General features: G+C 33.7%; 1 protein-coding gene across 1 annotated transcript in view; it reads right to left on the bottom strand.

Moving 5' to 3' along the window:
• Positions 1-13273, bottom strand: part of LOC149800376 (von Willebrand factor D and EGF domain-containing protein-like) — a 29409-nt gene extending 16136 nt beyond the window's left edge. Inside the window, exons 1-11 of the mRNA XM_089960022.1 lie at positions 13185-13273; positions 10822-10880; positions 9829-10035; positions 9373-9534; positions 8853-8873; positions 6365-6536; positions 5900-6014; positions 2736-2822; positions 1849-2235; positions 1200-1282; positions 808-871 (exon numbers count right to left, since the gene is read on the bottom strand). Of these exons, the coding sequence (XP_089816148.1) occupies positions 808-871; positions 1200-1282; positions 1849-2235; positions 2736-2822; positions 5900-6014; positions 6365-6536; positions 8853-8873; positions 9373-9534; positions 9829-10035; positions 10822-10880; positions 13185-13204 (1377 nt within the window). The 5' untranslated portion in view covers positions 13205-13273. The remainder of the gene's footprint in view (positions 1-807; positions 872-1199; positions 1283-1848; positions 2236-2735; positions 2823-5899; positions 6015-6364; positions 6537-8852; positions 8874-9372; positions 9535-9828; positions 10036-10821; positions 10881-13184) is intronic.
• Positions 13274-15093: the final 1820 nt, after the last annotated feature.

Genomic DNA, 15093 nt, shown 5'->3' on the forward strand with positions numbered 1-15093 from the left:
ATTTCTCAAAGGTTTTAGTAATACTTGCTTTTACAAACCTACAAGCAGATGATCCTATTTACTGAGGTAAAATATTAATTTCTTTTAAGCCTAACCGGATCACAAAAAAACATTTCTAATGCCAATTTACTTATTACCTACGTAAGTGTACAATATATAATCATTTATAGGTGAAATATTGGTGTTCTCTTTTCTTTCACCTGTTCTGTATATAAAAACACATAAACATCAAGTATAGTTACACGAGTCGCTTCAATGTGTATTGCTACATATGTTGCACTTGCAAAAGAAAACAAACAAAAACGAACAAGTCAAAGAAAAAAAAAAAAAAAACGAAAAGACGATACATACAGTATTTGGTCTTTAGCAAACATGGAAACTTCATTTCTTTTACTCATGAACATTAGTTCCTTTTCTAAAGGTATTGAACTTGCAACATTTCTTGCGCGGATGAATATACATATTGCCGGTACGTCATCGTTGTAGAGTGTTAAAACTCGCTGTTACGCTTTACGCTTAGTCTGACTCAATAGTACAATATAATGTTTATTAACGGAAAGCAATACAATTTGCTGCAACCGAATATTTCATCCCAACATTTGAAGCTATTTCATCTTGCAAACAAACGGCTAACAAAATGCGAAAAAATTCAACTGCCTCAAACAGGATTCGGTTAAACCTATAACATATACACATACGGTCACATAGACACAACCATTGTATAATTAATAAACCAACCATAATATATTCTTTGTGAAATAATTGTATAAATCTAATATAATTTTAGTATTCTGAAAATTGTCTTACCTCTTGCTTGTATTCTGTATGCCGATACAGGACAAATTCTCCAAGATTTTGATTCTCGTAGAGCCTAATTCAATGAAATAAAAAATGTATAAAAGACTTCCCTTATATACCACGTCACAAGAAGAGCGTCATGAGATAATGTTTTTAACAATGTTCATGCAGGTTGCATTTTTATCATTTTCACACCATATTACATTTTTGGCTGGAGAAATATATCTTAAATTTTCACAGACCAATTTCTCTTATAATCTGAGCTAAATTACAATATTAAAACCGACTCCGCATGTGGACATATGAACTGGCTTTATCGGTTGCTTCCTTGCATATAACGAAGGGAAGGCCCGTGCACTAAGCTACTAAATAAAGGTTTTAATTATTGGAATATAACTTACTTTAGATCAAATGTCCTCATGTGTGGATCTATGTGTGCATAGCAGTTTTTGCCAATCCAGGTGTTTTCTTCTTGGACTTGCACCTGTGAAGGAAGGACTCGTTATTTGCAGCAAAATCACACATTCAAGACTCAGACCCGAATGAATTTCTGCTGTAGCAGCTTTTACATCCATACAGACGTAAATGAAAAGAAATAATAATTATTATACACAGTAATTTGGCATTGATGTATTCCAAAGTTTATGGCATAATCTTACTAATGTAGAGAAATTAGCCTGATTTATAAATTTTAAAAAAGTATTACGTTTTGCTTGCCGTAGCATTTACCAATATGCAGATGTTTCGTGATTCTCTACTTCTTCAGGAGCATCTTCAATAACTGTGGCTTACCGAGTTATTACACGGTATTCTAAAAAGCTGTAAATTGTTATCAGTATTTGCTTATTGGGAAATACATTCTATGGGGAAAACGCATGTTTCACACAACTTCGGTAAGAAGATAACTTTCATGCCTTGCAAAATCATGTTTTACTAAATAATGATATAAACGGTATTAAATTGATATATATGGAATCTTTTAAAATCATGTCTTGAAAAATTAAGAAAATATTCCCACACCACTCTTAACCGTGACTTTGGAATACTTGCACTAATATCTCCAAGGTAATTATCCTTCATTATGTCATTGACATCGCTCTCACTTGTCGTTTTCAGCCTCAGACGGAATAAGTTTCGATCTTGCTTAAAGTCCTGTGTGTCCTTTGTAGTGATTGTTATATTTGTTTCTTCGTAAGAAAAGTTACCAGCTATGGATTCTTCAAACGTTGATGCCTGGATCCGGGTACCACATTGCCCACTGTTTCTGACAGATACACTGCTACCCGTGCAATCGTATGAATCCTGGTCGTCATACATTTGAATGTCTAAAACACAATCCGGATCTCTCTTATATATGATGCAGCCAAATGGCACAGTATTTTGCAGGCGAACAACTCCAGTTCCACCCTGCTTCATAACTACAGTTGGGGTAAGAATCTAGAAAGAATTTAGTGTCATCAACATTTGGCGGAAAACAAATGTATCCATCTATGACGAAAGCTGAACAAATATTAAACAAATTAATACAGGTGAAGCTGACGTAAATGCTTAATGACAATCTTGATGTTTATAAGCACAATCTCAAACAGTATATAATAGAATATATGTTTAGCAACATAAATTTTTCCAACATAGAAAATGTTATTATTATAAATATTATATATATAAATATATATATATATATATATATATATATATATATATATATATATATATATATATATATATATATATATATATATATATGTGTGTGTGTGTGTGTGTGTGTGTGTGTGTGTGTGTGTGTGTTTGTGTGTGTGTGTGTGTGTTTTGAAGAAGAAACGTACTAACACACTTTTTGGCAGCCAGTTAACAAATGACCTAGAGTAATGCAGGCAACTGACTAAATCTCAACAGATTTTCTCATTCTCCATCATTTATTTAAACGTATTATTTACCTTTATTCCGATCCAAAATCCTAGGCTTGCTGTCATGTTTCCGAGATTGCCATCTTTTGTAATACTGGCACGAACACTACATTTGATCTGAAATTATGCAATTACATTTGCATACAAGTAAATGGTTTAGCAAATCAAGATTATAACAATTTCAACTGTTACCGGCTCTTATTCGTTTAACATTTCACTTCATTCATGTATAGCTTGAATACACATATCGATGTACATTTCAAAGGTGTATGTTTACACGTTCAAATTATCCAATTATGACATACAAGCTTGACTAGAGAGTTGGGAGATAGATGTTGTTGAATTATGTTCCAAACAGGTAAGCTACAATGGGAAGATTACAACGTTCTGCGAGCTTTTAAAATAAATATAATTATATCGCTTTGTGAAACTTTTAAAGCATTTCTTGACATAATTTCTCTTTCTTGACCTGACGTTTTTCGATACGGGAAGAAATGAATGTTGTCAACCGACTTCACAGATAAAGAAACAAAGGAGATATTGATAACAATGCAAAATCAAAGCATGTAATCGTTCATTGATATTATAAATAGATGTGATTAAACAATGACTTCAAATTATACATAAATACTTTCAGAATGCAAACCTCACCACAACAATAAAGCATTCAATAGCATGTCTATATTGTGAAGTATTTGAGGATTTTCACATGTCTGAATTACTGATATGGCATCACGTTATCAGCGTTATTAAGTTGTTTTAATTATATAAGCGAAGATAAGACAATATTAGATGATTACATTTTATCCTGATGAACACTACAAATACATTTTGGAGAAACAATTTACCGGAGTGAAATTAGAGTATTCCGTACCTGTTTGGCAGATAGTCGTAGGGCAAGTGAACGAACTAGAACTAAAGCCAATTATAATAAATTGCAGTTTACGTACATATATCCCTGTGTAAATGGATAGTCACCCGTTATGAACATAAGGCACTGTGCGGCAAAACAATGATCTGCATGAACTCCGTACATGTATATTAAACCAATATAAGCTATTTTCTGTAACACAAATTTATATGAGCATTGAATGTTTACAATCAAGGACCAGTACGCACTCGAGTTCAACCTTATTCCCTTGCAATTCCTAGAAATCTACATCGAGCCGAATAAAGTCTGTACTACTGATTATTAGTAATTGTGTATTCAAAGTAATTTGTTTTTTTCTCTCACTTTAAATAAAGGTATCATCTATATATCCTAAAATGTAACACAACTATTTGTGCATAAGTGAACATTTAAAATATGAAATTGAACATCATTACATGGTGAATAAACGTATAAAACTTTGTCACGTTTTGATAGAAATGAGTGGAAGTGTTTTTTCAGTGTCGTGCATAAATAAAAGGCTATAGACTGATAATATGTGGTTGATAAAAGGCATGAACTACTCGTGCTGGTTCGGATTTTCTGTAATGTTTTAGGAATTTAACCTTTCATCCAATACGAAATATTTACCAGAATTTTTGAAACCTTTACTTCGGAGATTACAATCAATTGTAAAGATATGTACCAGGCATTCATTTGCCGTAAATCTCCCTAAATAATATCAGGTCGTGGTTGAACGAATGAACCGTCATATGCAAATTGTTCCTATAATTTAAAATGACCATGACACTGGGTTTACCTGATGCAACGTTTAGTGCAGATGAGAGGAATAGACCTATTTTGGACAATACAAATTGATTCGATTGTACGACAATGCATGTTCGATAACCAAGAGTCACAAAGTTGATGTCTGCTATATGAGTTTCACATTAAACTTAATTAAAATTAATCAAAAAGTTGTCTTGAAGCTTGAAAAAAAGGAAAAATCTTATCACATACCTTAGCATATACAAAATTAGATCGTATTACTTAGAGATGTTAAAGTTAACGATTTGGACGAGTTCACTGAGTCGCAAACGAAACTTTCAAATAAGCAAACGAATGAACGGTATATTCGCATCGTTAACCACACGATTGAAAGACGCAGTAATTGGCAATCTCAATCTGATAATTTTCAGTCATTTAGATGAATATTGGTAACTTTTAGCAAATACTAAAAGTACATACAATAAACAGTGTTCTCTAGGGTCTATACAATAGCACAGAAAAGCATACTGAGGCCATGTGCTATGGCATATATATCAGAGTCTTATTATTTTACTAGTCAATCAAAACACTAAATTGGAAAAAAGTGCAACCGAAAAGTTTTTCTTGGTAAAAAAGCAACTGCGCTAATAAGCCAAGACGGCGAGCAAGTGTTATTTTCGATAGCTAAACGGAGTGTCACACAACAGCTTTTTTTTTTTCAATTCTCCTTATTTAGATATTTTGATACAATGTTATGCTATGAATGCAATCCATACAGGTGGGGATCGTCCAACAGCATGCAAGTGACAGGGAGAAACATGTCTTCTGTAGTTTATAATAAAAACGGTAATCAATATATTAGCATCTTGAATTTCCTCAAAATGTACTTTCTTAGTTCTGCAAATATCCAATTGACATGACCCATGCCATAGAAAAACTTTTACCAACCGAAACTGTACTGTAATTTCGATCACATGTCCAACTGAAATCATATTGCTGCACTGAACTAACCCAAATAATCCAGTCGTTCAAAAACAGACTAGCAGAATAGAGTTGAATCAGCAGAAATGTAAAATTCATCCATTCCAGACCGACTGGAAAAATGTCTTCAATGTGCATTCGTTCAATATATTACTCAAAATTTCAATTTTCAGTAGACCAAAACGATAATTTTTTAAACTAGAGCGCATGACAAAGTTTAAAGGTCGTCGGTAGTGATATGTGCGCATTAATTTTGTTACTCTGTATTGAGGAATCTATAGTATTTATTTTTGAAATACAGAATAAATTTAATTACTTTGTTTCATGTATTGTATTCATTTATGCCATCAAGTCTTAGGTAGGAAAACGAAATGAGTATATGATATAAAGCTACTGCATTTGTACACCCATGGTCGTGCAGTATTACTCAGAAAAATCTTGTTCGTATTGTCCCGTACAAATGCCCTATAACTATGATTTTCCGAAATGTCATTACTGTCCTTTTCTCTGTATATTTATTTAGTCCGAGCAGGAGTGGAATTCCATTTTCTAATTTCCTCAGTGGCATTTCACTTACCGTTGTACCCAATTTAAAGCCTTTATTGACTAGTTCGCCTTCTTTCAGATCTGTGTTCCTGATGTTGGAATAGTTTACTGGACCTTTTGTTTCCAGAACTGCCTCGTTGACATACCTGTCAATGAGCAAATAACAATGACAGGTGTACCTGTTTAGATCTATTTACTGGTTTATCTCTTTATGAATTTATCAATCTATACATATTTGCACACATGCACACACGTATGTTTGTATATATGTATGAATATATGCAAATGTGTTTGATTATGTAGCAGCATTAAAGGTTTTAATGTTCTCTCTCTGAAATTACAGGAAATATAATTTGGAATTCCAAATCTACATGTTTCCTACTTAACTGATGATTTGAGCAAATACACGTACATCTAACGATATCTTGTGTCACATATATGCATATATGTACTCATCCTCATTTCGATGCATTTATGCACGGGGATATATATTTACCATGTAATGGTGTACAACATAGTTTCATCACTGCTCTTGTTGAAAGTACAGGAAAAAATTAGATTCGGCTTCTTAATTTGTAAGTGACCACTCTGATCGATTCCGTCAATGAAGACAAGTTCATGCTTTACTCCAGCAAACGCAGACTTGTAGCTTGGGGCTGGTTTTATATCTGGAGAAAAATAGGAATTTGATTAGCCCTCACGATTATTTGTTTATTGATTTATAAGGAACTATAGCCTTTTATACAATGTATACAGCAATTTAAATATAATTAAAATAGTATTCTAAAATAATTCTTATAATTTCTACATTATAGAATTTATATGAAAACGAAACAAAATATATCCTTCATATTGTTAATAATGATTTCGTACGTAAATATCTGAACATAATTTTACTTTCATTTAATATTTTTGCATGTATCAGATGTATGGTTCAATAATGTGGAATATTAAAAACCAGGATATCCCTCACCAGTATAATAGCTGGATCGATGGGAAATTGTTTTAAACAGCCGAATGTGATAATTTATTAAAATACATTAAACATCTTATTCGGGTCAAACACTATCGTTAAGATGATGACCATGCTAACATGTAAATCAGAGTCATCGTTATAGCTTATCTACCTGCCTATAACATAAAGTAATGTCAGCGGCCGTAAAATGTTTATGTAACCTTCTACCAAATACAAAGGTGGATCGTCATGTAGGTAAAATAACTGGGCTCAGCCTTTATTTAGGGGGAAACATATTCTCTATATCTTCATTATGAGTGCATTATGTTAGAAAATACACCATACTATGTCTTTTGACCTGTAACACAATTTATGTTCTGCAATTGTATGCATACCATGAAGTAGCCCAAAACTTGTAAGCTTTTGATATCACACATCTTTAACTATATATATATATATATATATATATATATATATATATATATATATATATATATATATATATATATATATATATGTGTGTGTGTGTGTGTGTGTGTGTGTGTGTGTGTGTGTGTTTAGGGGTCTTAAAAGTACTAATATATACAACAGACGCTGGCAACTTTCTCCACCTCAAAGGCTAAATATCTGGAAACTTAGCTGATACAATTAAATCGTCTTGTAACCCCAATATACACATTTACTTGACACGAAAAGACACATTCACACATACTGATGGCATTGAACCATGGCTTCACCCTTAACCACAGGCATGTGGTTTGTTGGTTGAAACGCAAACCATTTGAGGTTTTCGTCATTTCCCATGTACACAGTTACTAGGAATAAACATACAAATGCATATATCCGACAGATATTAAAGCGAACCTTATCATCACTGATTTACCAAGAGGCTCAAATTCAGATTTGAACTCTCAAACTAGGTTGAGCTTGCACCTTCATGGTTCTTGTATTTAGTGTCTGGTTGAAATGTTGTGCGAGTGTTTACACGCATGCTCTTTTAGAGAAATGTTTTCCTACCCAGGATTTACATCAAGTATTCTATGTACAAGACGAAGAAATAAAACCACACCACACATTCGTCAAATGCTTTTTACCTAGAAAATTGAGATAAATATTACTCTTCCCTGGCGTGCATATGGTATTGTTGTCATATTCAAACGTTATAATTATATTAAAATTGGATGCAACTATATGATACTGGCAAGAAAGTAAAGTAAAAAATTGTGTAGTTACATCCCATGAACTTTGTTCGCAATCATACTTTCAGTGCATCAACAACCATAACCTAACGGAATATTAATATTGAACACATGACAGATTAGCGTATATTAAGAGGTAAAGTCATTACCGATGTAAATAGTAGTATTTTTTATACACTTTCTTCGTCTATTAGTTCGCTCCGATGGCCTAGTGTTTAGAGCATCCGCCTCGGATATGGGAAGTCATGAGTTCGATCCCTGGTCGAGTCATACCAAAGACTTATAAAAATGTTCAGAATTAATAGGTTAGTGTTTTTACTGGTCTGCCTGACGTCAGGATAATGTGTCTGGGTGGGACATCATGCTACATGTCAGCGGCATGATGCCACAGTGCTAGACTGTAAACTGCCATATTGCAGACATCGCAGCAATGACTACAACATTGTAAAAGGTACATTAAAATACCAATCACACACACACACACACACACACACACACACACTGGTCGTCTAAGATCAGGCCAACTATTTCGGTAATTGGAACGAAGGATGGAGCAAAGTATGTTATTTAGTATGTATCTACGTTCAAGAATAAAGGGTACAAAATGACAATTAGAAAATAAAAACAATATAAAAAATGATGTGTCTGTGCATTCCGATGTTGACTTAAAGTGAGTTATATTGCTTTGATCTGGAAAATATAATCAGTGGGTAACAACAACAAAATAACAGAACCGAGGTTTTAAACGTCTTCAAGTTACAGTACCTGTTTTTCCATTTCTTGTATGATGTTGCTTACCTAATAGATTACAAGTCAACCAATACACTTACCCGGCATTTCTGGAAGCACGTCTGAAATGATATAAACGTTCATTTAAATGCACTCCAGTTTACAATGTTATGATCGTTTCCTACGTGTAACTTTTATAACTCCAGCACAGCAGTGCGAAGCAAAGTTTCATTTGTTTTCGTTGTAATCTATCAAACATCAACATTGTATACATGGCAAGTAAAACTAAAAAGCAGATAAGATTATATAACAAGTAATATGAAAGAGATTACAATTATACTTTCGATCCGATGGAGATGAGACTGTCCCTATAGTTTATTTGAGGTCGAATACTTGAAAAACCTATAAATTTCTACTTATGATGTCCATGCCAAAGGATGACAGCCAGGTTTTCAAGTGGAATTGTTATGATTTGGTTATATTGTAAATGACGATAGAGGAATTCTTGATGTGTACATTGAAAATGCAACCCTTCTTTTATCAATTTCAAGCAACGCTGAGAACAGTTACGTGTGAAAATTAGTATACCTTGAACACATGCATGTGATAAATAACACTTACCGAAGCAGTAGGCACTCGTATGGGTTGTTGGCTCTAATTTGTAAATCATGTGCTTTGTACAGTTGCGTACTTGTATCGTTTTCTTTACGGAACAGGGAGAAGAAAATGAAACAATGCAGGCAGTACGAGTCACAACCCCGTCATCTTCTTTTGGAATGGACCCTATGATTAAATGTATAGTTTATTTTGAGAACGACTTAGAAATTAGAGACGCTATTAAATGCAGCGTGTACAAACAGATGTCCTCCGTATGCAATGCAATTCCTTCTAATGTATATTCGCAGTTATTGATGCGCGAACAGCTAGAATGTCTCCTTGAAAACTCAGATGATGAAGAACATATTGGATTAATAGTGTGGCAACATAATTAAACTTGCTTCAGGTAGAATAAAACAATGAGCACAATGCTTATTAAACAATTGTCAATAAAGAAAGTTATTCTCGTCGAAACCTTACCGTTCATCCAAATTGGGTGATACGTTCCGCAGTTTCCTATGATTACACTTGAATAATTTGTTGGCATGTTGTTTTTACCAACACTATACCATTTGTTGTTGTCCAGGTTCTCATCAAACAACATCGGTTCATTTTCAGCCACAGCATAGTTACGAGCTCTTCGTCCAAGCTGCGGGAGGGTTTCGTAATTTACACTGCAGTCCTGACCTTCAAGGAAACAAATCACTCGTTAAGATGCGTCATGTAATACATTATCAGTCAGCCAACAAATAACAAAGTAGTCTGAACGGTCCTTTTTCCTTTTTATCCCCAGGGCAAATAAATTCCATTTAGAATTTCTCATTGTATATATGTTATTCTTTGAATCCAGTGCAATCGAAGGGTTTAAAAACAATGACGGTGAAGGTGACTATTTCAATTGATCCTTCAGGGATTTCAAACAATGTTCGAAATGCATGTAAGTATATTGAGAACAAGGTTTGTGTGTAATGAGTAGATTTGAAGGAATAATTTTGCTTACTAGCTGCTACAATGATTGATATAAACAACAAACTCTGATATCCATAATTTATGATCTCGTGTATGCATTAATTTACCATTGTTTTGTTATTGTGATTTCTATTAATATACGCGCGCTAAATCCTAAACTTACAGTGTTGTTTTTTGCGACTAAAGAACGTTCGAATTAAACGAATTGTGTGTTTTTTATTATGTTGAACACACACAAGAAATCTTTGTTATACAATGACAAATTGACAAAATCGAGAACATTGCGCGGTCTTGTAAATTTAATGACAATTGTACCCTTTGAGATTCAATGTAAACTATATTCGCAAACCTTCTCGTTTTGGTAAATTTGCAAATAGCGCTACATGTAGAAATATAACAAATTCAAACAAAATGAAACGTTCTGCGGTCACGGGTAAATGATTTGTATAAATAGATTCGATAATATTCTTTACAACAGAGTTTGCTATAATAGTTTAGACTTACCGTAAATCATGCGCAGCAGAGGTGATGCAACCGTCATCAGCACTATTATCATCTTGATTCTAAAATCAAATCACTAGATTAATGTCCAACTTTCTATCTGGGAGGAAAACTCGATGCGTGAAAATATCCTACCACATGTAACTAATTCAGCCGATACATCTGGTTTCTGAGCCACTTTCAAAATTAAAAAAAAATAACATCACATAAACGAGGATACAAGTACTAGTCAGTGAAATAAAATGTTTACGTAATAAACATTTTACCATATGGACATAAGGGTGTGAAGCATGGTGCAAAATGTATGGCCCAATAATATAATTTTACGCAAAGACGTTTCGATTGGAAAAGACAATTTTGATGGTCTTATAAAATATTTTGGAAAACGATATTGATATGTTATGTAATATAAATATGTCTTGCTGAGAATACTTTAAACGATATGTCAAGTATCTACAATACATATACTAGAGCTGGGCACCATGAAAAATTGTAGCACCATATACCGCGGTATTTCTGAACATACCTCGATAAGTACCCTGATAAACTGCAATTATATTCGGGACCAACTATTCAATGTTCAGTGGCAAAGGTCTGACGCATTTTAATGAAATGAATTCCGCCTGTCAAAAGCGGATTTTGAGGAAAATCTAAACAATGCATACCCATTAAATACTTCAAAAAATGACATGAGGTAAAACAAAATAAAATATTCCAGCTCTAAAGAAAATTGCATCCCTCCTCCCCGAAATAACCCTATACTGGATGTATTTGCTATGTGCATGTTAATAGTTGTATAAATTGTAATCTAAAATCTTTAAATGAAGTGTAATTATTAAGGTTACATTATTGCGGACACCCTGCCCTGACATTAGACAGCATGTTGTTAAAAAAAGGAAGTGCTGAAAGTGAAAATTTCGATTAGTTAGCTACATTATTGATATAATAGACAAGGAACTTTGCAGTTTGATGTCAAAAGCAGGGCATGATATTTATTAGGCAGAATTTATTGTTTATACTGACATTAATCGACACCAGGTAACAGTTTCCTAATTGGTCGCTATTCTAAATGATATTCCTTAACACTTATGCAAGATAGATGATGATAATAAATGCATTTCAAGAGGCAGAGATTCGATGGCATTAGTGGTAACAAGAGTCCAACTTGGATACGGGAGATCGCGTGTTCCAACCTGGCCGAGTCATACCAAAGACTTATTGCAATGGTGCTAGCAGCTGCCTCGATCGGAAATCTGCATTACAAATTTAGTGCCAGGACTGGTCGTCCGGGTGTCAGGATAATGTTACTGGGTGGGATATGATGCTACATGTCTGTGGCATGATGCCCCAATGATAGATATCACTATAAACTGCCACACTGCAGATCTCGTAGCGATATGACACATAAATTGTTACTTCTACGTTAAAAATCAAAATCTCACAAACACACGCATTTCAATAAATGTTTAATATGTTAATACACTTTTTGGGTGGACAACTGAATATAAGAAGAACATCAGTGTATCTTCTCAAGTTCTTCCGAAGTTCCTGTGCCTGCTTTTTGGATGTTCGTGCACATAATATTGATCTATGACCATCGTGTAATAAAAAATATACAAATTACGCAACCCCCAATTTTCATTAATTTCTGGTGTGGAGATGATTTGTGTTTCTTGAATACCTAAATTCTTCGTAATGAAATAATGTTTGTTGTTGTCTTGAATAATGCATTAAGACATGTGTAAGAAAACTAATCGGTTACGGTTTGCGCTGTATTCTTGTCTCATGTACAGTGATGTATGTAACTGGAACCTAAACCAGAGCTGAAGTCTATGAGACTGCCAGCTAATACTAGCTTTGCTTGATGGAAGGAAATTAAACAACAAATAATATAATTCTGACACAAATCGTACTGTTTGTTATATTAATAACTGGAGCTTTCGTTGTTGTAGTAAGGAGATGGAAACTGGATTGGTGGAATCGATCACTTGGATAATATTCATCGCTAGAATGACTAACTCGGCTTCATAAAGCATGTTTTATAGTCTATGACAATGGAAAACAGCAAATCTTAAATCTCGGACTAAACGATCCATACCTGAGTTTTCCAGGTTCTATTGTAATATATGTGTATTTCTTAAGGTATACAATAGCGTCTACAATGTCAACCGAAAACTGAAATGCAAAATATGAATGTCAGCCATAGATGAAATGTGAGATGTGAATAGGTAGAAGCCGACTGAACCCCAAATAATAGCAACGACACATAAGTCCGGTAAGTATGCACATTATATACGCATTGATTCTTGTTTATCTGTCAGTACAGATAGAGAACTAACTACACCATGAAGACAGAAAATGCTTACCTTAGATGTGGAGCGTTCATCACGATCTGCGTCGGAACATCGCCGGTGGAGGTGAATATTGAGCTCAAATCAAGGTTAAAATAGGTAATATAGTTGTTTGGCTGACGTCTCTAACTTGGCACACCAATGAAAATAAAGATACGCCCTCCTTCCAAATGGCTGACATGTCTTCTGGGAAACAACTGGCAACACTCCAAGACAGAAATACTTATTCTGGGTATTCATAAATTCCTGCACAAATGCACAGGATCATAGTCATGCAATATATGTTACTTCTTCACTAACCTCATTTACATTTTACGAATATAGTATTACAATATTGCAATATTGTTTGTCTTTGCTAGAATTCAAATTTGTCAGCATTTTAGTTTATCGAGACTTGTGTTATGTTCACTTATTAACTATATCACCCAACACACACGTTTAAACGTCTTACAAAAAGCGTTGAAATATTATTCAAAACTGCATTGTAGAATTCAGTTAAATGCAATTTGTACTGTAGCTGGTTCTTAAGATCACCATTTTAGAGGAAAACTTTTGTTCATGGATATGATTTTGCGCATTTGAAATGAAAGTAACAATATTTATTTTGGACTGTTTTTTAACTGTCATGTGCTTAAAGCTTTAAATATTGCTTGAATATGGTAATCTTTGTTGTTATGCGGAAAATAAAGTAGGCAACCAAAATTGTATAAGGTAATCAGTCTTTTACTTGTGATACGTGTAGAATCATAGCAAAAGGGCAAATTAAGAATGAAGTTTCATAGGTACAACTATATTATTGCATATGACAAGTATAAATTGTGTTTGTGTCGCTTTCACGATTACTGAAGGTATACACTTTCAGTGTAGGCAATAAGAGACATTCCCTGAGCTAACAATTTCCAATCGCGGTTAGCATTCTCCTAGGATGACTTTCTTATTACCATCAGATTGGTGAAATATTCAAAATAAGCACGTGTCTTTTGCTTTTATTGTCTTTAAGTACATTCATACCATATTTCTTAGTCTTTTGTACAATAACATGATGCACAACTGTACAAATAGGATCTGACACATTGGCCTCATTTATATATATATATAAACTTTGTAATTTCAAACAAAATTTCTATCGAAAAGAGAAAAGAAATTGCTGATAGGTGTTTCAAACAAAAAAGAGTACATCACTGAAACCCAAAATCTAAAACATAGAGAACGATGCTTGTTTGTAAAAAGCATGTATTTATATTATTTACTTAAATTTGAATAAAACATATTGATCTCCACATTCTTTAATAAAACTCTGCACAAAAGAGAAAATAAAACTGAAACCAAGGTGTTAATACTATACTTAACCATTGAAGAGGATCAATTGTCTGTGTGCGTGCATGTGTGTTTTTTTTTTTAGCCCAGTTGTAAATTCCACTAAATGTAACACGTGCTGCAAAGGTATAAGGTTGCTGTCCGAGCAAAAAATTGCATTAAATGCGCTTACATTCCCCGCTATAGCGAGCGTTTTTCTCAGAATGCTTTTAAATTCTCGGTAAATTGTTAAGGCATTCATTATGTGTAAGAATATGTAAGAGTACTGTTTTAAAATAAGTCTGCATTGCAACTCCATAAATCTTAAATGTTTATAGCCTGAAGTGGTCGACGTATATACGTATGTATCATGCAAACATTACTTCGTAGCATGGTTGGTGTTGAAAGGTTATGAACTTCTAACTTTGTACTATTTCGAAAATATACTTTCTTTTATAGAGTCTCATGTTTATCTTTCCAACTGTCTTTCGAATACTTTATTGAGATCGTGTTTTATTGGAACAGTATTGCAGTCCTCGTTTCCAACTCTTCTTTAGTCAATAGTCATTGCACTTTGCATTGCACCTGCACCACTGCTATCTGCATGTATACTTTTATAAATATTCTT

The sequence above is a fragment of the Sinohyriopsis cumingii genome, chromosome 5 (genome assembly GCF_028554795.1).
Source record: "Sinohyriopsis cumingii isolate HCF-2022 chromosome 5, ASM2855479v2, whole genome shotgun sequence".
Classification (NCBI taxonomy): Eukaryota; Metazoa; Mollusca; class Bivalvia; order Unionida; family Unionidae; genus Sinohyriopsis; species Sinohyriopsis cumingii.